General features: G+C 35.6%; 1 protein-coding gene and 1 long non-coding RNA gene across 3 annotated transcripts; one reads left to right on the top strand and one right to left on the bottom strand.

Moving 5' to 3' along the window:
* The first annotated feature begins 779 nt into the window (after positions 1-779).
* On the top strand, positions 780-4756 carry LOC127085738 (uncharacterized). Of its 2 annotated transcripts, none has more exons than XM_051026249.1 (3): positions 780-946; positions 2046-2507; positions 4415-4756. In XM_051026249.1, the coding sequence occupies exons 2-3, from the start codon at positions 2064-2066 to the stop codon at positions 4565-4567; spliced, it is 597 nt and encodes a 198-aa protein (XP_050882206.1). In that variant the 5' UTR covers positions 780-946; positions 2046-2063; the 3' UTR covers positions 4568-4756. The 2 variants fall into 2 exon arrangements, with proteins under 2 accessions (XP_050882206.1, XP_050882207.1); XM_051026250.1 differs by lacking the exon at positions 4415-4756 and adding an exon at positions 3358-4371.
* A 1669-nt stretch (positions 4757-6425) lies between these two features.
* On the bottom strand, positions 6426-6957 carry LOC127085739 (uncharacterized). Its single transcript, XR_007789258.1, has 2 exons — positions 6719-6957; positions 6426-6626 (listed from the first exon to the last, which is right to left on the bottom strand). It is a non-coding gene; the product is annotated as an uncharacterized LOC127085739 (long non-coding RNA).
* Positions 6958-24742: the final 17785 nt, after the last annotated feature.

Genomic DNA, 24742 nt, shown 5'->3' on the forward strand with positions numbered 1-24742 from the left:
GTATTACTACTAAACAACTCTATTTTTGATTTAAAAAAATTATCCAATTAGATATCCTCTAATCATGTCAAATTCTTATATAGTTTATCTGAATGTCGTATCTGAGTCTTGACCATCGGGTTAACCACGATGATACTGCAGTTTGGACCTTTTACCGGACCTTCACATTAGTCACCATTGCATCACTTCAGCACTCAAAGACCCCAAACACCTCAGGGAAATCATGGGAGACCTCGAAGACAGACTAACACACCGAGATGTGGAACAAGGGGGCGTTTCAATCGGGCGAGTCATTGATTTTCTTGTCAATTGTTGTGTATTTTAACTTTATATCATAATACTATTAATTATTTTTTATTTACCAATTAATTTCAAATTTATATGTATAACATAATTAAAAAAAATAATATTCAAAGTATGCGTCACATGCAATAACACACGCTCTTCATGTCATAAAACATGCACCAATTGCATTGGCTTCATCTGCATACATGCGTCATTCCAATTGACGCCTTAGTTTAATGACAACATACATGCGTCATTTCAACTAGCGTATGTTTTTAAAAGGTTGACTATATTGATAAATAACTTAAAATAGTAGTTATTTTGAAAATATATTTGAAAATTTTGATTATTTAAAAAAAGTTCTTGGTTTAATGCGTGAAACCATTTTAACTAATTTATTTTTTTACAAAACATTTTCCTTTTTATTTTTGACGATAATGCATTTTACCTAATCATTTTATCAACAATAATTACAAGCAACTTTGTGCTTTGTTTTTTTTTCCCTACAAATGCATTCATTCTTAACAACTACAAATGCAAAATGCATCTTTGTCCTTTGTATATCAGAAACAAGTTACATTCGAACTGAACTCAACTTGCCGGAAAAATAAACCGACGGAGCTCGTCTTTCGCCGCCGTGAAACCCAAGAAATCCGATCAGGTTTTTCATTCTCCTATTTTCCTTCCCTCTTCTCTACCGATTCCACCTCGATTTGCGGCCACTCCGCACCTGGCTAAAACGGCGATTGAGAATTCTATCTCCGCACCATCGCATTGCGTTGTTTGAAAATTAGGGCTTCTGTTACCACTCTTCCTATGCATATAATAATAATATAGGGTTTTTGAAGTTTAGGATTTTTGGCTTCTTAGAATTGATTTTGGTATCTTCCATGAATGATTTACCTAGTTGTGTTATCTTGATTGAGTTTTGACCTAGTTATAGTATAAGTTCTTCAGCTTTGTTGTTAGTTCATTTGGCTTGAATCGTCGTTCTAAATTGTTGTGCGAATCTCGATATTGCGGCCGATACTGCTGCAATTGCTAATGCGGGGATCTCGACAACCTTTGTACTGCAATTGCCGACTGTAATTTAGAAATATGGCTTGAATGTTGAATTGAAACTCAGATTTTTTCAAAAAGTCTTATCATATCTTTTTATTAGTTCAATTTTTTATGCAAACTGGAGCTTGATCGTGCCATTGTTTCACTGGTTGGTGCCAAGTGATCGTATTTTCTTCTGTTGGAAAACTAATAAGATTATAATGGATAATTTTTTCATTGTAACTCTTGCAACGTACACAAGATTTTGTTCAAATTAAGATCATTGATCTGCATTTGGTATGATTCAGTAGTTATTTCTACATTAGCTCAAAAGTTATGAAGTTTAGACATTACATTGTTTTACACAGTATAAAATGGCTAATGAATTTGACTAATTATCAGTCGAAGATATTAGAGTTTTTGAGCATGCTAAAGGCTTGATTCTATTCTCCTTACTGGTACTTTTATAGGTCTTCTCCATTTATGTCCAAACTTCAAATCATCCAATATGATATTCGATCATCTTGTATACTATGAGGGTTCTCTGAGTTTTTTCTTTACAATTGTATTTCTAATCATATATTCTCTTGCTCAATCATTTTATTCATCACATCATTCTCATCCTTTATGATATAAGGTTTAATTTCTTGTTGGATTTTTACCACTGAATGTTTAATTCCATTCACTTGTACCCTAAGGTTGAAATTTTTCATTTGTAGATTTCATTCACGTGATACATGGAATCGTCAGCTGAAGAGTATGCTGCCTTTGAAGAGAAAGTTAAAAGAACAGTGTACTTAGACAACCTGTCACCGCAAGTTACTGAATCTGTGATTAAAACTGCTCTGGACCAGTTTGCACTTGTTAAAAGTGTCAAGTTTATCCCCAACTATCTAGGAACAAGCAGTCTGCCACAGTGTGCATTGGTGGAATTGGAGTCTGCCAAGAAGGTGAAGGAAGTGATAGCTATGATTAGGCAGTATCCTTTCATGATGTCAGGGATGCCACGGCCTGTAAGAGCTCGTCCTTCGCTAGTGGAAATGTTTGATGACCGGCCAATAAAGCCTAAGAGAAAGATGAAGTGTTGCTGGTTGGAACAAAGTGACCCTGATTTTGAGGTGGCAAAGGAGCTGAAGAATCTTACACGGAAACACTCTGCAGAAATAACACTCATGCACAAAGTACGTTCATTCCTTGTAATCAATTTTCTCTCTCTTATTGCTATCTATTCAAAATAACTTCTTTGATTTGCCGAGTAAGCCTCTTGAAGTAGATGTTGAACATATGCATTTCCAACTACATTTTTCTTTAATTGAAGAGCAGTTAGTACTTAGTAGTAATCTTAAGCATGTTTATTATAAGTATGAAACTTACAAGTAAGTTGTGGGAGCAGCCAGGGGAAGTGGTGATGTACCAAGATGCTGAATTTCTTGCCAATAGCATATAATTTTTATCACTTATATACTTATGAAGTTATGATTACAAGGGAAGTTTAGGTGAAATTGACATAACAAAAAACATTAGATACAAAATTTCAAATAGGGAGAATGTCTAGATGGAAAAAATTATTTTTTCATATTGTATTAATTATATCAGACCGCGATACTACAACAACAACCAAGCCTTATCTCACTAAATGGATTCGACTACATGGATCAACTTCTGCCATAATGTTCTATCCAAGACCATTCTTTTATCCAAATTGTTAATCTCGAGAACTTAATAACTTCTCTTATAGTTTTCCTAGGTCTTCATTTATCTCTAGCTATTTGACTACTCTCCATCTGATCTACTCACCTTACCACAAAATCTACAAGTCTTCTCTCTGTATGCCCAAACCACCGAAGTATATTTTCAACCATCTTTTCGACTATAGGTGCTACCCCAACACTCTCTCTAATATTGTCATTTCTAATATTATCATGTATAGTCTTTCCACACATCCAACGCAACATCCTCATCTTTGCTAAGCTTATTTTATTCTTGTGTTGATTCTTAAGCCCCAACATTCTGTCCCATTCAACATTGCAGGTCTTACCACAGTCCGAAATTTTTTCCTTCAACTTGAGTGGTACCTTTCTGTCACATAAAATCCTTGAAGTCCTTCTCTATTTCAACCATCCAGCTTGAATTCGATGGGGCAGACCGCGATGAAGACCAAATTTTCCAACACATAAGCATGGATGATGGAGGAAGCCCAACAAAGATCTAGGATAGACTCTTATATCAAATCAAAATTTAGGTTGCGCCTAACTTATCTTTAATCCATGTGAGACTTGGTTTTCCCAATAATGAAGGATGAATTTCCAACAAGTTCAGACTCAAAACTGTTAGAGCATCTGCGGACATGTTAACATGTATACATGATCATGGTAGTTATTTGTTTTATTTTCAAGAAACTGTTTGGAACTCGGGTTGTTTGATTTTTCACTACATGTGTCATGTAATGCCAATTTGCTTTTTATGATCCCTACCCTGGCATTGCTCCTTGAGAGAAAATTACTAGAAGAAAACATTCATGTTTAAAATGTGTTTATGGGGAGACTTGGATGTTGTCTTAGAGGAAGACACAACAACATTACTGATGCAAAAACCAAAACTGAAATCCAAATGCTTCCTTCTTTTTTCTGGCTGAAGAACTCAATTTCCCTATTTTTAATTGTTGATACAATGATGTTTGAAATCTAAGCTCACTGCTTCTAGTTTATTCCTAGTAGGTTAGACACATGTTTATTTTAATTAGTACGGAAGATCATCTAGTCCCCTTTGAGGTGGCAAAGGAGCAGAAGAATCTTACATGGAAACACTCTGCATAAATGGTTCGAGCATTGATGTCAATCTAGATTGCATAAAACAACCGTTTGTTCAAATTTTGCTACCCTATAGTGCTATAGCCACAATCGGGCAACACTTTTTACTAAATTATATACCAATAAGCAATAGTGGTTTGTAAAAATTCCACTAACCTATAGTGTCGCCGCCATTATCTGTTATTTAACAACACTGATTAATAGTATGTTTGTTTGACGTCTGCTGTGAGATTCTGTGTTATGTTATTCTAAGTGTGTTGTTTGCATGCTTTTTTTAGGTTCTATCAAAAGAAGAAGAGAAGCTAGCAACCCAGCAGGCTGAAACTCTTAAAGTGCACTACAAAAAGTATAGGATGATAGAAAGCATTATGACTGACAGAGCAGCCCATACTTTGGCAAGAAAGTACAATATGGCTGTTGCAGATGAGTGAAGGATTCATTTGGATTAACAATTTATTTTATGTAAATAGCTTTTTCTTTCTGATTAGATAAACTAATTTGCACCCTGCTGCTAAAGAAATTCTACCCATACATGCTGTATAATATTCAATTCGGTCCTGCTTAACATTTGATTTGTGAACACATTCATTGTTAGTGTTTTGGTGGAAGTTGTAGTTTTATACTTTTATTTCATTGGAAAAAGGTAAAAAAAAAAAAAAACAGTAGTAGGGTTGTGTCTTTAATATATAAGTGTTGTATCTTTAATTTAAATTTCTTTAGATATTGTATCTGTACTACATATTTATTCAATAAAAAAAAGAATGTTAAATTTTAGGTATAATTAATTCAAAAATCTTTTAATTTAATTTAATGTTTCAATTCGGTTCTTTAATTAGACAGGTAGGCAAACTGAGTTAGCATTATATATTAAAAAATATATATTTGATTTAAATTGAAGAGGTTTTATTTTAGAAGGTTAAAAATTCAGAAAATGTTAATATGTAAAAAAAATATCAACACTTCTATGAATGAAAAACGTATAGATTAAACAAATATCTGCAACAATCTTTCCTAAATTAGTTCTTATTTGCAATAGTGTTTGGTGGAAGTTGTAGTTTTATACTTTTATTTCATTGGAAAAAGGTAAAAAATACAAAAAAAAAAACAAAAAACAGCAGTAGGGTTGTGTCTTTAATATATAAGTGTTGTATCTTTAATTTAAATTTCTTTAGATATTGTATCTGTACTACATATTTATTCAATAAAAAAATGAATGTTAAATTTTAGGTATAATTAGTTCAAAAGTCTTTTAATTTAATTTAATGTTTCAATTCGGTTCTTTAATTAAACAGGTATGCAAACTGAGTCAGCATATATATTAAAAAATATATATTTTATTTAAATTGAAGAGGTTTTATTTTAGAAAGTTAAAAATTTTCAGAAAATGTTAATATGTAAAAGAAATATCAACACTTCTATGAATGAAAAACATATAGATTAAACAAATATCTGCAACAATCTTTCCTAAATTAGTTCTTATTTGCAACACATATAGATCATATCAATCTTTAATTTGGAAATTTGACAAATGTAAAAGTGGCACCCTAACATCAACAACTTCAAGTGACACGTATCTTCCAACCAGAAGTCTTATCATGACAAGTGAACATCAACAATTTCATATCTTCCAACCAGAAGACTTATCACATGACAAGTGAACATCAACAATTTCAGGTGGCACTTATCTTTCAACAAGAAGTCTTATCATGACAAGCAAACAAGGCTATTGAAGACTTCATTGACAATAGGAAGGTTTCTTGCAAAGTCAAGTCTTATCATGACAAGCAAACAAGGCTATTCAAGACTTCATTGACAATAGGAAGGTTTCTTGCAAAGTCATTTGTGCATACACTTCATTTGTCTCTGTATCTGCATGGATCCTACAGAAATGAGGTTTACACGCATAGTAAAATCAAAATAAATAAACAAGCCTTACACGCATAGTAAGATTATGAAGTTGACAAGTAAGTTAGGGAGGTAAGCTTAGATCATGCATGCAAATCGAAAAGATGATACAAGTTTTCAAATGGGTTAGTTTGAGGGAGGGAGATAGAAAAGTTAATAGTTAATTCATTAATCTGCAGCAGTTAGAATTATAGAATTGTCTTTACGAGTAAGTTAAGCATTAGTTTACACAAGGGTCATTATAACGGAAGAATAAAGTCAGTTTTCTTAATACAACTCAACGCATTTGGAATCACAACCAATTTGACAAAATCACGGTGGATCGTGGTTCTCTTGAAACTGCAAAAATTAGCAGGCCATTGCATCAGAAAGACACAAATCAAATACATGAAAAAAGAACCAATTATTATTACTTTAATACACACCATGGTTTGAAAGAGAGCTTCTAGTTCTATCATCATATCTGACTCACATGTTCACTGTGACCTTTTGGAAAGTAGACAACGCGACTTCCATCAGTTGGCAAAGAAATATGAGGACCAACACAAGCATGCCAAAGTTCTGAATCTATAACCCGTTTTTCTCCTACAAAAAAGTGCATCCTAATGTCATCAACATGTTATAGCATCTAGATCTACAAAAACTAAATTAGAAAAAAATAAACAAAAATATTGAACCTCTTGTCTGGAAGAACATTCTTGATCAACACCAAATCTGAAAAATCAACAACCTTCTACCTCTTGTCTTCTTTGCTTCTATGGGTTGCAAAAGCAACGATTCTTCCCCTCTCTCTCTCTCTCTCTCTCTCTCTCTCTCTCTCTCTCTCTCTCTCTCTCTCTCTCTCTCTCTCTCTCTCTCTCTCTCTCTCTCTCTCTCTCTCTCTCTCTCTCTCTCTCTCTCTCTCTCTCTCTCTCTCTCTCTCTCTCTCTCTCTCTCTCTCTCTCTCTCTCTCTCTCTCTCTCTCTCTCTCTCTCTCTCTCTCTCTCTCTCTCTCTCTCTCTCTCTCTCTCTCTCTCTCTCTCTCTCTCTCTCTCTTCTCTCTCTCTCTCTCTCTCTCTCTCTCTCTCTCTCTCTCTCTCTCTCTCTCTCTCTCTCTCTCTCTCTCTCTCTCTCTCTCTCTCTCTCTCTCTCTCTCTCTCTCTCTCTCTCTCTCTCTCTCTCTCTGATGGACTTTTCCCTAATTTCAAAAAATTTAATCAATATAACATTAAAAAATTACAGGTCAGCTGTTAAATGGTCAACATGACAACACTTAACGTTTTTCATGAAAAACTAACGGAATGGACCGTTTCATGTAACAGAATGTCAGTTAAGGGATTACTACATAACATTTTTTAGTTAAGGGACTAAAGAGAAACATTAAATTAATTTAAGGGATCAAAAAATGCATTAAGCCTATATTTTACATACATGAACTTAGACAATTTGCATTTGTTTATAAGGCAGAGGAACTTTTGGGGGTGTGCTCCAAAATGTAGAGTGTTGCAAACAAATTGAAAGCTTGCAAAATTTTAGGGAATTTCTTAATGCATTCTATATGTTTCTTAGGCATCACGCGAAAAGACTAAAATGTCTCCCAATTTTTGGAGATGCATCTTCGGATGAACCTAATACGCACCCATCATAGGCCATTATGAGTGACGCCCTATTAGATATATATTTTTTAATTTCGGAGATGCATCTCTGGGATTTTTCCGTAGATGCATTTCCGTAAGGTATAAATAGTAGTAGCAGAAGCAAACATCAAAAACATGTAATTTTCTAAAATAAAATTAACATTCATAAAATAAAATAAGCATTACATAGACGATTTCAACATAAAATGTAACATTACACTTCAATATAATATCCAGTTGGAGGCTTCAACATATTTACAATATCTTCGACCGATCTTGAAATCGTCGCTTCTAACTCGAGCTGAACTTTTGTTTCAAAACAAAAAAACGTATTCGACATAGCCCTTACATCTACATCCTTCTTGAGCTCAAAGTTGTTGAACTCAATTTTCCCTTCGTTAACAATCGACGGTGAACGATACTCAAGCTTCACAATTCTTTGATTGTCTCCGTAAGGTAGGAGATGATGGATTTTGTATTTAATATCTGCAAGAGATGTGTGCTCGTTGAGCGTAAACTTTCGCCTGGGTGTCGCGCTGGAGAGTCATAAATTAAGATTCTTCTAATGAGTGCAAACCTCATCCAATCTTATCGGGCTACCAAGTTTCACCTTTTTTGCAATAACTCAAACACAAGGGAGACCATATGTTTTCACAATTGTGCATCCACACTTTACGCTATTGGACCCTACATTATCAGCTCGTTTAGCCTCGTTAAAAATATAATTCAAACCCGTTCGAAATATGTTCCCAACCAACTGAGAATAAATATTTTTTGTTTTTAAATATGTGTTCCAAAACTATGATGCTCCGACCAAATGATATTTGTATCTTATTATGCTGACTTTGAATCTTTGGTTCACGGAGTCCCAATATCTACACAAATCGCCCTTACTATTTCCCAACGAATTTTTCAATGTAGCATGGGCAGACTCAATTCGGTTAGTTGTTGTATTTCTAAGGTGTCTAACCTGATCGGTCAAGGCACATACAATTTTCTCTTTCATCTGTTCAAGAATTGTGCTTTCAACATATTTTAACAAATCAAGATATTTTTCACACAGTTTCCTAAAATGCATAACATAATTGACGTATAATTCTTTTGTGGAAGAACTTACTATACGATTCCATACTTCCATTATTTTTTCCATAACCACACCCTCCTTCACCATTTTTCCATCTTTGGACTCTATCTGTTTCTTCCCAACCGTGGGTTTAACTCGACTTCTCACATTCTTTGTTATGTGATACCTACAAAGTAATGTGTATGAATTAGGAAATACCTTTGTAATCTAATTCATCAAGGTTGTGTCATGGTCGGTAACTATGACTTTAGGCATCTCAACTTGGTCCTTCAACATTTCCCGACACACATCGAAAGCCCAAGTAACATTCTCCCCTTTCTCGCTCTCTAGAAACAAAAACTCGACAGAATATGTCTTCTTAGTTGAGGTAACACCAACCATCTCCAACAATGAAAGTCTATACTTGTTGGTCTTATATGTTCAATCAAGTATGGGCACCATAGAAAACGTGTTGAACAACTCTATGGAATCATGATGAGTCCAAAATATATCTCTAATAATAACTCCATCCTCTCATGTTTGATACCTAGACACGTAACTGTTATCATCCAACAATTTCAAAAGTTGTTGTATTTCAGTTCTATCACCCTAAACGCCTTGTTAGTTTGGTACATAATATTATACACTTGCTTGATATTTGATATATTTTCGGGTCTTTTCCGTTTCAATGTTGCAAGTGTAATACCCAAAAGGTTGAATATGGCCACCATGTAGAAGCTTTTGATACAATGATTATGGTTTTTAGGTGATCAAGTGGGTACCTTCAAAAGGTTAACACTCTAATGCTTAAGTTAATATTTGAGAGATATTGAAATATTGCAAGTGTGACTCAATAGAATACCTTGAAGTGACTTAGAGTCACACTTATTATGAGAAAACAGTTATAATTGTTCCCTGTTGATCCGATGTAGAGTGCGGACCATTGTTGGATGTGGATAAACAGTGAAGGCGAGGAAGAAGATCATTTTTCTATGTGATGATGGAGAATGAAGGAGTACATGTACATCTATCAGTGCAACACCTTGGAAGAATTAGAAGTATTTCTCCTAAACCCTATGAATTCTCGAAAATACCCATGTCCAAATGTTAACTTTCGAACGCACCTTGTGCAATGTTTTTCAATCCAAATACATAACAAATGTATAAAGGAGTGGGTCTGAATATTAACATTTGAATACAACATCTGTATAGTAACATCGAGGTACACCCTTAATATAACAAACACCTTTTTCCCTCACCATTCACTTATATTTGGAAAACAATTGATAATATTCCAATTTCCACTATTTTTGGTGAGCATTATCACCCTTTATCCAAATTATTACAATTCCCACTCTTACTCACTTAAACTAACTTCGTTAATTAATTTCAGATATTCCCTACATCTTGTTACGACATCTGATTAACATTTGGTAATTTTAATCTCTTCACATCCTGACATTACTTATGGTTAGTATGTTACATTCATTTTCTCTTTAGTTTTGATTTAATGTACATTATTTTCATTTCATTTGTTCTTTCTAGTGAGGGTTAGGTTTGTGTGTATATGTTATCTCTAGTTCACAGGTGTTTGGAAAGTACTATCTGGAGACCCCATTCAGATATTAATTTATGGACATGACAGATCTCTATTATACCACATCTTTTGAAATTAAACAATGTATTAGTATTGGGTATGGGAAATGTACTTATGTGCAGAACCAATAGCAATACAAAAATATGGATTATAATTTTTATATACTTACTAGTTTTGTCTCTTGTATTGTATTGGTAGAGAAAAAATGGGTGATGAACAACCAAGATACATGTATGGTCGATTATCACAACGATGCGCCTAAGAGGGGGGGGGGGGGGGGGGGGGGGTGAATTAGGTGGTTAAAAATTCTTCGAACTTGTTTCCGGTTTTTGGTTATTTTATGTTTAAGTGCGGAAAGATAAATTGCGGAAAGTAAAAAGACACCGGAAATTATAGTGGTTCCCTTCACAATCCGAAGGTACATCCACTCCCCTTTCGACTCGAAAGAGATTTTACTATAGTTAGAATTATTGTACAGTCTACTCACACCAATGGTGATGCTTACTATCTAACCTATAGGTAAACAAGTGTATGAAGAACAATCCTCTTCAACACAAACCCTTGTGTCCAACAATCCTGGATCACAAGTCAAAACAGAAATAAGTCTTTTTGATGATTTTAACAAAGTGTAGTATTATCAATCTTCTCTTGATTGATCTTCTCCTTAGATAAATAATTCACTCAATGAATAATATACAAGTGTTCAAAAATTGGAATGAAATGGAAATTTGGTTATGAACACTTTTATGAAAATAATGAAGAAAATATGAAAGAGTGATTATCGTAAGTTTGTATGAAAATTCTTGGAGGTGAAAATTCATTTTGAAAATTCAAGAATTTATATTGCCAAAACACCTTTTCAAAGAGGTATAAAATTTCTCATAAAAATGATGAAAAGGTACAAGTTTCTGAAAAATGTTTTTCACTGAAACGAACAGTGTTAACCGGTTAACCAAATGGGTTAACCGGCTAACGCGTATTAACGTTAACAAATAATTTCAAAAACTGGGCTGTTAACCGGTTAACCCATATGGTTAACCGGTTAACACTGTTGAAATGCAGAAAAATACTTTAAGAAAAATGTGTATATTATTTCAACATGTTAACAAATGATTATGTTAAAAATGCAAATGCAGATCATGATTGTTGAACACTTGTATACTAATCTAAGAGTGAATTAGATATACCTTAGAAGTGAATCAACAATCTTGCAAACGGTTGACTTGAAAAAGAAGCTTGATCAAAATGTTTCCCATGCATATGTCTTGATAACTTTGATGCTTGAATTATCTTTGAAGCTCTTCTCTTTTTGCATTGATACATGTTGTCTTCATCAAAATACTTTTTGGATTGAAGCTTGCTTCTACAATCTCCCCCTTTTTGATGATGACAACCAACTTTGAGATAGATGCTTGAAAGTGAAGTTTCTCTAATTTGATTCTCCCCCTAAGTTTAAGAACTCCCCCTAAATGAGAGGCATACAAAATTCTGCATAGAGAAACCATTAGAGAACCAAGTCTTCTCCCCCTTTGGCATTAGCAAAAAGGAAGAAACACATGAACAAGAAAAGTAGACAAGCATACACGCATTCTGTGATCATTTAATAAACATTCAAGCACATATGATGACAAAAATATAATTGGATTAATTAAAAGTGTACGGTAAACAATCAGCATAAGCAAAACTAAAACTAAAACAGAACAACACATAGCAAGAAACATAGATAAAACATAGTGCTTTATTCTTCTTCCGAACCGTCCTCATTCTCCTCGCCTTCCACTTCACTACCGGCTTCACCTTCATTATCTTCCACGGGAAGGTTGCGGGAACTTAACACAAGGTTTCGAAGGCTTTTGATAGCGCGGGTGGTTTCACGGTGTTGGCTCATCATGGTGGTATATAGGAACTCGTTTGTAATGCCATCCTCCGGAATAGGAAAGTTTGAAGAAGAAGACCCGTCATCATACTTGTAAGATCCGTCATTGCATTGAATAATCCCGGTATTCTTCATTATAGTAACGCCATTGATCTCATTGGTGGTAGGGGTCATAGCTAGGAACGGTTCTCTCCCGATTTCCATGTCTGTTAATTCCAAAATCCTTGAGATAAGACGACCATAGGGCAGCCTTGTTTTGAGAGATAGTTGCTGCTTGAGATGATACATCATGGTAGGTAGCCAATTAATTCTGATTTTGTTCTTCACAGCAAATAGAACTTGCATCTCCAAATCATTGATTTGTGAAAGGTTTGAATCCTTTGGCAGCAAGACATGGCAAATAACATAATGTAGCATGCGATCATCAACAGACAAGTTCTTAGCATAGCAGAGTATGCGAGAAGTCCGCTGTCCCGACACAACAGCCCTTGGAAATCTACAAATTGAGTAGTAATATTCCATTTTATCATATGGAGCCCATTGTCCATCAACATGATTAACACCTTTCCGAAGAAAAAATCCTGAATAGGGAATTTTAAGAGACGCAGCCAGCGACCTTAGGTCTGTTACAATTTCACAATCTCTCACAGTGGTAGACAACATATGTTGATCATCATCATTCAGATTCAAAGTGAAATGGTTCAGAAAAGATTTTACCAAATCAGTATAAATTTTGCCATTATCAGTTATAAATGCATGCAACCCTTGATATCTCAACAGCTCAGGGAAAGTGAAAGTAGTAGAGGTGAAGGATTTGAGATTCACATACTTACCCTTAAGCAGATGTCTAACCCTGACTTTGAAATCCATTCTCCTTTTCTTGGCTGTTTCCATTTTCAACTCTTCCTCTTCACTGCTAGATGATGATACAGGAGCCTTTCCCATTCTTGGAGGAGCCATGAAGAAGATGGAGATACTAGGGTTTTGAGAGGATTTTTGGGATTTTGAGAGTTAACAAGAGAGTATGGTTGAGTGGGGTTTAAAGGGTTTTAATATCACTCAAGAAGGTTGAAAGTTGAATGAAATGAGATGAAGGGTTTATGGTGAGTAATGAGGGAGGAGAGAGTTATGAGGTGTAGGTGAAGAGTAAAGTACATGCACCAAACATAAACACACATACCACGATTAAAAAAATAAAACAATTTTAAAAATTCTGTATTTTTACAGCTAACGCAGAGTTGCTGTTTTGGAGGCGTTAACCGGTTAACCTATACCGTTAACCGGTTAACGGACTGAAATTTTCAAAAAATAAATGAAAAACAGCAGCTCCGTTTTGAAGAATTGGGAAAAGATTTTTACAAAAAAATTTCACAAAGTATTAGCACTTATCAATACGCAACTTTTGATATAAAAATATTTTAAAACCGATAATTTTCGGACATGCGAAAGTGAGAAAAACTAAAAACGGCGAAAAAGAAGTGCTAGCATTGCATAACATAAAAATTGAAAATAAACAAATTTTTAGCAACTATACCCCATAACAAGTAATTTTAAGACAAGGTTAGATGTCACCTTCATTGAGAATACCAAGTTCTCGCCGAATCTTGAAGAATTGCTCTTTAGCCAATGGTTTTGTGAATATGTCGGCGAGTTGGTTATGTGTATCCACGAACGTAACATCTACATCTCCGTTCAGCACGTGATCTCGAAGGAAATGATGCCGGATATCTATGTGCTTTGTCCTCGATATTTTGTAATATCTATTGAAACTCCGGATTCATCTTGATCAACGTACGTTCCGGATCCCTTTGTCACACAATTGACTTATGCTAAGTAGGTTGTGCTTTAGGCCTTCAACATAAAGGACATCTTCGATGATGGTAAAAGGAGGTGCTCCAATGGTTCCTACTCCAAGGATATTTCCTTTAGTGTCATCACCGTATGTAACATATCCCTTGGCCTTTAAAGATAGATGTGAAAATTTGTCGATGTTGCCCGTCATATGCTTTGAACAACCGCTATCAAGATACCATTGATTCGAGGTTGTCTTCAAGCATACCTACAAAACAAAATCAAGTTTTGTTAGGTACCCAAACTGCTTTGGGTCCTTGGTAGTTAGTACCCTTTTTAACCCACACATAATGCCCTTTTGGAACGCTAAAGTTTCGCACATAACAAGCATTAGGTGTGTGCCCTTTGATTCCACAATAAAAGCAAGTAGGTTGAAAATCACTCTTATATCTAGGAACATAATTCTTCTTCTTAGAAATCATTTTCTTTTTATGACTTTGATGCATATTTTTAGAATTGTTCACTTTCTCTTTAACAACTTGTTCACTTGCTTTAACAAAAATGGTCTTATTTGTGCTTGGTTTAGAAAACTTAGAATATCCTAATCCACTTTTATCATTAGAATACCTTTGGTGCTTAAGAATTTCTTCCAAGCCAATTTAACCTTTTTCATATCTTTCTAAAACTCTTTAAAGTTGAACAATTTGAAAAGATAAAGATTCACAATTCTTACATGCAAGACTTTGTTTTTCATCCATCAGCTTTTGTTTTCCACTTTCAATATATTTTTCCAAAGCAATATTTTTTTCTTCTAAGGATGAAATTTGTTTCTTTTGGGATGAAATACTTTTATTCAATGTCTTGCATTCTTTTAAGAGTTCATTTATAACATCTTGTGCGTCATTGTCATAAACTGAAAAATTGCTACTAACCTCATTGATTTCTTCATCGGAGTGATGTGAAGCCATAAGAGCCATGTTCGCACATTCATCGCTTTCCAATTCCGAAGATGAACTGATCTCATTATCGTCCCAAGCGACGTAAGCCTTTTTGTTTTTGAATTCCTTCTTACCTTTGAATCCTCCTTTCTTTGCAAGTTTTGGGCAGTCCGACTTTATGTGACCTTGTTGTCCACATTCATAACACGTGACGTCTTGCATTGATATGGATGCTTCCTTTTTCCTGAAATGGTTATTCTTTTTAGGATAAGAGGAATTTTTATTTTTATTAAAAAACTTACCAAGCTTCTTTACAAGAAGCATAAAGTTCTCATCTTCGGACGTCTCATCATCTTTGTCCTTTTTTGAATCAACCTTCAAGGTAATTCCCTTGGACTTCTTTTCTTGACTTTCGTGCTTCTCGAGCCTTCCAAGTTCCAATTCGTGTTCTTGAAGTTTTCCAAATAGAGACGCGGATGTCATCGTTGAGAGGCTCTTCTTTTCCGAAATAGCGGTCACTTTCGGTTGCCATTCTCTTGTCAAAGATCTTAGGACTTTCAGGTTGAGATCATCATTAGTGAAAGTTTTACCAAGAGCAATCAAGTGATTTGTTAGATGGACGAATCTCTTTTGTAAGACAACTATAGATTCACCGGGATGTATGCGGAACATCTCATATTCTTGACTTAGAGTGTTTAGCCTCGATCTCTTCACTTCGGTGGTTCCTTCATGTGTTTCAACCAAGGTGTCCCAAATCTCCTTTGTCGATTTACATTGAGATATACGGAAGAACTCGTCCATACTAAGAGCGCTTTGGAGTATGTTGATTGCCTTCTTCTCATTCAGAATCCTTTTCTTATCATCTTCGTCATAAGTGTTTTTCAACTTTGGGGTACCAACTCCATTCACCACATTCACCGGTTTGTGTGGACCTTCTTCAACTACTTCCCATATACCTTCCCCTTGAGCCTCAAGATGTGCCTTCATTCTGATTTTCCAGAAATCGAAGTATTCTCCGGAGAAGAGTGGGGGCTTGTTGCTACTTCCACCGTCTTTGAAAACCGGGTTTATGCTTGCGGAAGCCATGCTGGATCTCTAGGAACAAGTTACCTATAACTTGCTCTGATGCCAATTGTAAGTTGTAAATGCGCCTAAGAGGGGGGGGGGTGAATTAGGTGGTTAAAAATTCTTCGAACTTGTTTCCGGTTTTTGGTTATTTTATGTTTAAGTGCGGAAAGATAAATTGCGGAAAGTAAAAAGACACCGGAAATTATAGTGGTTCCCTTCACAATCCGAAGGTACATCCACTCCCCTTTCGACTCGAAAGAGATTTTACTATAGTTAGAATTATTGTACAACCTACTCACACCAATGGTGATGCTTACTATCTAACCTATAGGTAAACAAGTGTATGAAGAACAATCCTCTTCAACACAAACCCTTGTGTCCAACAATCCTGGATCACAAGTCAAAACAGAAATAAGTCTTTTTGATGATTTTAACAAAGTGTAGTATTATCAATCTTCTCTTGATTGATCTTCTCCTTAGATAAATAATTCACTCAATGAATAATATACAAGTGTTCAAAAATTGGAATGAAATGGAAATTTGGTTATGAACACTTTTATGAAAATAATGAAGAAAATATGAAAGAGTGATTATCGTAAGTTTGTATGAAAATTCTTGGAGGTGAAAATTCATTTTGAAAATTCAAGAATTTATATTGCCAAAACACCTTTTCAAAGAGGTATAAAATTTCTCATAAAAATGATGAAAAGGTACAAGTTTCTGAAAAATGTTTTTCACTGAAACGAACAGTGTTAACTGGTTAACCAAATGGGTTAACCGGTTAACGCATATTAACGTTAATAGATAATTTCAAAAACTGGGTTGTTAACCGGTTAACCCATATGGTTAACCGGTTAACACTGTTGAAATGCAGAAAAATACTTTAAAAAAAATGTGTATATTATTTCAACATGTTAACAAATGGTTATGTTAAAAATGCAAATGCAGATCATGATTGTTGAACACTTGTATACTAATCTAAGAGTGAATTAGATATACCTTAGAAGTGAATCAACAATCTTGCAAACGGTTGACTTGAAAAAGAAGCTTGATCAAAATGTTTCCCATGCATATGTCTTGATAACTTTGATGCTTGAATTATCTTTGAAGCTCTTCTCTTTTTGCATTGATACATGTTGTCTTCATCAAAATACTTTTTGGATTGAAGCTTGCTTCTACAACCTTGACAAGAGCTCAGACTCCGCAAAATCAACGACCTACACAGAATAACAGAAATCAAGGGTAGGGACAAAACAAACAGTGGAACAATGTTCAAGATAGGATACATCCTCACCTTGACAAAATTCTAGTGTCCTACACCCAATTACTACCTTATCTTATTCATGTGGGGGGAATTTTACCAAAGGAGATACCACTTACTACCTTTCCCTACCATCCCAAGCATAATCACAATGTTTCATGTGCATTCTATGTTGGGTATATATGCAACTCTACTGAAGATTTCATGCTTTTTAAGGTCAAGGTTCAAGAACTTATTGATCAAAAGTTATTGTTCTTTTCTGAAGTGCAACCCAATATAAAGACTAATCCATTGCTCGACCACAATGGGCATGTGGTTAATGAAATCGTTAAAGAAGAGAATACAGAAGTAGTCAAGGAGGTTGCTAAAGTAAAAACCCCCAATGATGGTCGTTATGAAGAAATTACAAGAGCATGGTTTCTTGAAAGATCTGCACAATGATTGTCGTGTTTGTAAAGTTGAGCATGGTCAGTGTGATAAACTGAAAAGTTGTGTACAAATTCTAATAAGTCAAGGGATAATTTAGTTCACCAAGGAAAAAGTCAGTGAATAAGTATCACCCATTGAAGCAATTACCATTGTTTACAAGAGGAAGCAAATTGAGGTGCATGTGAAAAAGTTGTTACAACCAATAAACATCTGTGTTCCCAGACCATTTCCATTTCAAAGTACCAAGGTTGTGCCTTGGAGGGATGATACCACTACTTCGTGGGAGTAAAATCTATACAATTCTCTGAATTGGAAATTGTTAACATAGCAGGGACAGGGGGCATGACCCGTAATGGTCGTGTGTTCGCTCCAAAGTTTGCAGCAAAGTCAGTTTCACAAACAACTACTTTTCCCAAAGAAAAGAGTATGCCAACAACCCTTCCTCAAGAGAAGGGGGAATCAACATTCATCCCTACCAATACAGTTGCAACGACTTCTCCACTTGTGAGGAAGGATTTCAAAAACAAAGCAGCAGAAGCTACCTCCAAAGGAAAAGAAGTATTGGATGCAGAAGCCCAAACAGAAAGCCACAGGAAGAATGTCTCTCTAGAAGAAAGTCAGGAATTCCTCAGATTAATCTAGAAGAGTGATTTCAAACTTGTGGACCAATTGGGTCAAACAACACCCAAAATCTCAATCCTATCATTGCTTTTGAGCTTAGAAGCTCACATAACAACTTTGATGGAAGTCCTAAATGCATCTCACGTAATCTAAGACATCACCGTCAACCAGTTCGATGATGTAATTTCAAATACTACGACCAACCGGTACTTAGGATTTAATGACGCTGAATTACCCATTGGAAGAGTTACCCACAATAGAGCCTTACATATTTCTTTCACTTGTATGGATACCCTCTTATCTAGAGTCCTTGTGGACACTAGTTCCTCTCTTAGTGTGATGCCTAAAAACACGTTGAGTCAGTTATTGGTGGAAGAAGCAGAGATGCGAGCCAATGCTTTAGTTGTGAGAGATTTTGATGGCTCTAGAAGACATGTAATTATTGAAATTTATAGTCTCTTTGATTTTCCCCACCTCAGAGGTAGGAACAACTGCAAGCACAAACTGTATGGTGTTCATAAATGGCTCGAACGGAAATGGCAACAAAATTTCTTCAACCATGTCCTTCACCCACTGCGTATAAGCTTCTTTGGTGATGTAATTCTTCTTCCCTAACTCGTACCTTCCTTGAGGACGTACCTCTCTTCAGGATCTGAGGATCTTCCTTAGCAACTCTGGATTTTCAACCCCTTCATACAGAACAAACTCCTCCACATGCTTGGAATTTGGCTTGCATAGCAACGAATAACCCAACTGACGTAAAGTTGTAATGGGATTATAGTTAATTCCATCCTTTGTACCTATGCGGGGCACATCGGGTTAACTTCCACAATTAAGGATAATCTTGACATCATCGTAATCTCTAGAGTACCATAGAATATCTTCAGCATTCAGAGACATGATTTTCTAAGACCATTTGAGATTGTCCTTGTTCTCGATGAAAGGACCTTAGTTGGGTAGGTGAAAAATAAACCATCTATACAACAGAGGAACACAACACACAATAATACCTTTCTTCTTCTGAGTCCTTACATGAATGGAGTAGTAAGTGTCAACAAGAAGTGTATGAACCAAATTATTGGACAGGAAGATGTGAATAGATGTAAGGTCCATAAAGTCTTCCATACTAGGAACCAACACAATCCCATAGATGAGCAAAGCGAAAACAATGTTGAAATCTATCCAGCTTCCAACATGAGCAAATGCAATGACTTTCTAAACCAAAAACTTTAGAGTAAAACCATGAGTTCCACCCTTTGGCTTAAGATTAAGCTCCACTTCTCTCTTCTCCAAATGCAAAGCTTCGGCTAAAAGACGAGACTTCGGTAATTCCTTGGTATTGACAAAAGGAACCTGATCCATAATTCTGACCCCCAAGATATGTGAGTATTCTTCTAATGTCAGATCCAATTGATAATCTTGAAAACTGAAACACCTCAAGGGAGGGTCATAGAATTGCACCAAAGTATGAACTGCTGTAGTGTTCACTTCAGTGTTGAGAATACCTAGGAGATAGCCATAAACCTTCTTGAAATCCTCTCTTTGATCCAAATCCAATGAGTCCCCAACCCTTCAAAGTCTTAAATGGGGTTCCACAAACTTGTAGATGAACACACTTCTTCTGCCAGGATTCATGCTGTCTCTGAGTGCTTGACAACAAACTAGGCTATCAGATTCCTTGGAAATGGATATGCAAAAAGAGTTATATGATGTAATGATGATTTATGATATGCAACATCATGGCCACATTCTGGATAATCTGAACATTCTGCTTGATGTAGGATCAAAAGTATGACGTTACATGAGAAATGAGGTATGTAGGAGCTTGGTTTCCTGTAAAAACCCAATATTCCACTCACAGGTATGTACTAGTCTTTAAAAGGTGATCCTAAAAGGCTTCCCATAGTCATTGAATTAAGTGAAAATACTTTTCTATAATGAATTCTCACAAGACAAAAGTACCCCCCAAGTGAATCTAGTTTGCGAGTGGGTCTCGTGCCAACCCAATACCCGAAATGCAGGTTAACACGACTATCCACGAGTCTATCCTATCTGTATACTCAAGATCGAGTGTAGAGCTTCTCTCAAGTAACATCAACCTAACCCAATAATAGAAGAATAAGATTTTCAGAATGGGTTAGCAACAATGCAAAATCTAAAGTAATAAAGCATGCAATAAACACCCAAGAAAACAAAAATAAACAAAACTAGGCTCGACTCTTGGCAGAGTCGCCAACTGAAGCTAGCTGAAATATGCCAATCGAACACATGACACGCTCAAAGGTTCAACAAAGTCGCCACTGAACTTTATTTATCCCAAAAGAGGGAAGGGAAAACATCTATAAAACCCAAGGGGTAGCAGAGAAATGGGTAAGGAAGTCGGTTATCCAAGTGAAAGGTATTAGCACCCTTCATATCCATGGTACTCCATGGGAACCGTTTTGAATGCTCTTTCTCGGATATGTGTTACTATCTTCGTGTACCTGCAAAACATAAAAGGGTTAGAAAAAGAGTGCTCGGGGAGGATTGTGGCCATCATGCCTACATATTCTCATGGTGCAATGAGAAAGTTAGAGCCTCGTAGTTTGTTGAGCGAAGACTGAAAATGGGGAAGAGGAAAGAAGGATGGAGAAAGGTGTTCACTAAGGATTCACATTATCGTGCCTACGTATCCTCATAGTTCAATAAGGAAGTCAGAGCTCTGTAGTTCAGAGGACAAAGACTGAGAAAAATATAATGATTAAGGGTGATGTTTAAATCAGAAAGAAAGGAAACTTATTAAAGCCAGAGACTCACATGACAAGGGTCTTACTAAAGCACTAGGTCTAACATGGTAAGGAAGAAAAGCATGAACTTGTCAAAGCCTGAGACTCATATGAAACGGGTCTTACCAAAGCAATGGGTCTAACATGGTAAGGGAGAGGTGTTCAAACCAAGAAAGGGGAATAACCATGAAGGTGTCAACCCAGGAAATAACCATGAAGGAGTCAACCCTAAAAGAAAGTGGCAATAACCATGAAGGTGTAAACCCAGGGAATAACCATGAAGGTGTCAACCTTAAAAGAAAGTGGGAATAACCATGAAGGTATCAACCCAAGGAATAACCATGAAGGTGTCAAACCTAAAATAAAGTGGGAATAACCATGAAGGTGTCAACCCAAGGAATAACCATGAAGGTGTAAACCCTAAAAGAAAGTGGGAATGACCATGAAGGTGTCAACCCAGGGAAGAACCATGAAGGTGTCAACCCTAAAAGAAAGTGGTGTCAAAAGCAAGAAAAGGGAAATGGACATAAGGTGTATCCCAAAAGTAAAGTTACAATGGTGTTTAAACCAAAAGGATCTGAAAAGAAGAGCCATAAAGGCTAGTTGCAGACTTGACAGTGAATTGACTAGAATTGCACTAAATTCTATGAGCAAAGACAAATATTTTGAGCAACTGGGTCATTCGTCCCGTACTCAGATATATTATAGACAAGGGTAAGGAAGATCCCCTTTTATCATTCTCTATTGTTTAAGGCTCATGGTATGCAAGTCTAGTTAAAGACTGACAAGTTGTTGAAGCAGGTTCCCAAAGATGCTTGTTGGGATGAGTCAGATGATTGACTGCTGAGGAAAGTTTTAGTCCACCGAGGGTCTTGAACTTGTTGAAGGATGAAGCTTCAAAGTAACAAGGGAAAGTCCCATCAAGTGACCAAGGGACTTATGGAAACTTGACAAAGACAAAAGGGAGATGTAGCAGATGAAGGGATTTAGTTGATCAAATGAGAATTTGATCAAGCCAAATCAAAGGAGTAGGATTGATGAACAAAGAAATATGCATGAACATACAACACTAGCCAAAATCTCATTGTTAGGTAGCCCAAGAGAAAGCCATGTGGGTGCAAAGTGTATTGTCTTATGTCTCATTGTTAGGCAGCCCAAGATAAAGCCATATGTGTGCAAATATGTACTAAGCCTAAGAAAATGAATGCTATAAGCAAGAGGCATAACAACCACACTCAAAAGTTCAACAGGAGCAAAGCAAGTCAAAGTGTCTACAAGGTCTATAAGTCCAAGGTCACTCCAAGTTAAGCAAAGGGCATAAGTCCTAAGTCAAAGCCCAAAGTCCAAAGAGGTATTCAACACTCCAAATCAAGCATATGGTTAAGATTAAGTCCAAGTTGATTTATCATGTTTTGATTTTATATTAACAAGCAGATCAATCAAATAAGATAAGAAGCAACAAATGAATAAGGCAAGATGAATAGAGTATTAAGTGATATGATGATTAATGGGACATGAAACTAAAGTGCATTAAGTAAATGAATTGAGTTAAAAGGCAATAATTAAATGGAAATAATGTAAAGAGCAAGAAGTAATGTTAGGAGTTAGTGATCAATTAATTGTGTCGGGACAATTTAGCGCTGTGTTAAGCAATCTTAAATAAGCTTATGTAGAAGCCATACCTATCTGAGGCCGGTCAATAACAATGTATGTGTCAGACATCCTAGAGAATTAACACAAAGTTAATCTCCTACAACATGTAACACAATGATTAAAGAAGAGAAGATATGAAGGTAGAAAGAGTGAAGAGGAGAGTCAAAGTAATCACATAGGGACCATTATTTCCATAAATCAAAGGACTCAAAATATGACGCATCGAAGATTAACCTATCATTGACGCAAAGTATTGAAGATGATTCATGATCATCTATAAATTGTTTTGGATCAAAGAATGTTAAATCAACCTCAAGTCCATATATCAATTATTTGAGATGTGGAAGAATTCATCAACCAAGCAATCAACTCAATTCAAAATATCAAGTCAATATCAAAAAGAAATAAAAATTATGAAAAATGATTTAAAAATGATTAATAAAAGAAAATAAATGAGAAAATGTTAAAGAGGGGCCAAATACAAAATAAACGTCCAAAGAAATGGACAAGGTCAATAAAATTAGAAGTAACTTGACCTCAAAAGTTGGGATGAAAAACGTTTTAAAATGAATAAAATAAAAATGTTAAAAGAAAATTAAATGAAAAATAAGAGAAAATATTAATTAAATGCAAAAATGGTTTTAAAAAATGTGCAAAAATTATATTTGATAGAATTTTTTTTTTATGAAATTACGAAAAAAAATTGGAGTTAAAAATAACAAAGGAGCTATTTAAAATCAATTTTGGAAGAAAAAGGAAATAAAAAAATTAAAACATTTGAATATAACAACCCGGTTATGTGGCACGTCCTGATTAGATGGGGAGTTTGAATTTCCCTCTGAAGCACGCGAAGAACTTCATCTTCAACCTCCAGATTTCCAATTTTTGCAACTTCATGAACTAATCGTTCATGTCTCCATGCATTAGAGTCATTGATTTACTCTGAGCATGGAGAATTTGCTCAAACTCGTGAAGAATCCTAGTTCTTCAAAGTTAAATTAAATAACTAAAATAGATAAATTCCAGTAAGGAGAGGGCTTTTGATTAGTGGAACAAGGCGAAGAGTATGTTAACTTGTTTGCTTGAAATAGTAACTCGTATCTACATATTCGATTGGAGCTTCAGAATTCAACAATGGTGGATCTGGAAGCAAGGTTGTAGGAGGATTCAAAACATAAAAATGCTTCAGGCAACTTCAGGTGATTACATCAGATGATGTGGTCGATGATGAAGGTGAGCTGGTACACTATGCTTTCTATGCTGATGTGAACCAGTCAATGCAGTTAAGGCATTGAAGGATTTGAAGTGGGTGAAATAAATGAATGAGGAACGGAAGTCCATCGAAGTCAACAACACTTGGTCACTTGTCGAATCTCCATAAGGCAAGAAGGAAATTTATGTGAAATGGGTATACAATGTGAAGTTGAATCCAAAAGGAGAAGTAACTCGACACAAAGCAAGGCTTGTGGCGAAAGGATTTCTTTAGAAGGAAGGAATCGACTTTGATGAAGTTTTTACACGTTTTGCTAGGATCAAAACAATCAGGTTGGTTATTGGTCTAGCAAACATGAACAACTGGCACACGTGTCAGATGGATGTGAAATATGCATTCCTAAATGGCCCCTTAGATGAAGAATTTTATGTTGCATAACCAGTTGGGTTTGTGAAACATGGCGAAGAAAGAAAGGTATATAGGCTGCATAAAGCCCTGTATAGACTTAAGCAAGTTCCAAGAGCTTGAAATAAGAAGATTGATAGCTTTATAAGGGAGAAGGAATTTGTGAAGTGCACAACTGAGCATGGAGTATATGTAAGTATAAGCAATAGTAAATTTCTTATACTATATCTCTATGTCGAGGACCTTTTGATAACAGAAAGTTGCAAAAAGGAGATCGAAGATTTCAAACATGACCTAAGTAAAGAGTTTGAAATGTCGGACTTGGGAAATCTATCATATTTCCTTGGCATTGAATTCTACAAGAGTGGTAGATGTTTGATGGTACACCAAAGAAGACATGCAGAC

This window comes from Lathyrus oleraceus, chromosome 5 (genome assembly GCF_024323335.1).
Source record: "Lathyrus oleraceus cultivar Zhongwan6 chromosome 5, CAAS_Psat_ZW6_1.0, whole genome shotgun sequence".
NCBI lineage: Eukaryota > Viridiplantae > Streptophyta > Magnoliopsida > Fabales > Fabaceae > Lathyrus > Lathyrus oleraceus.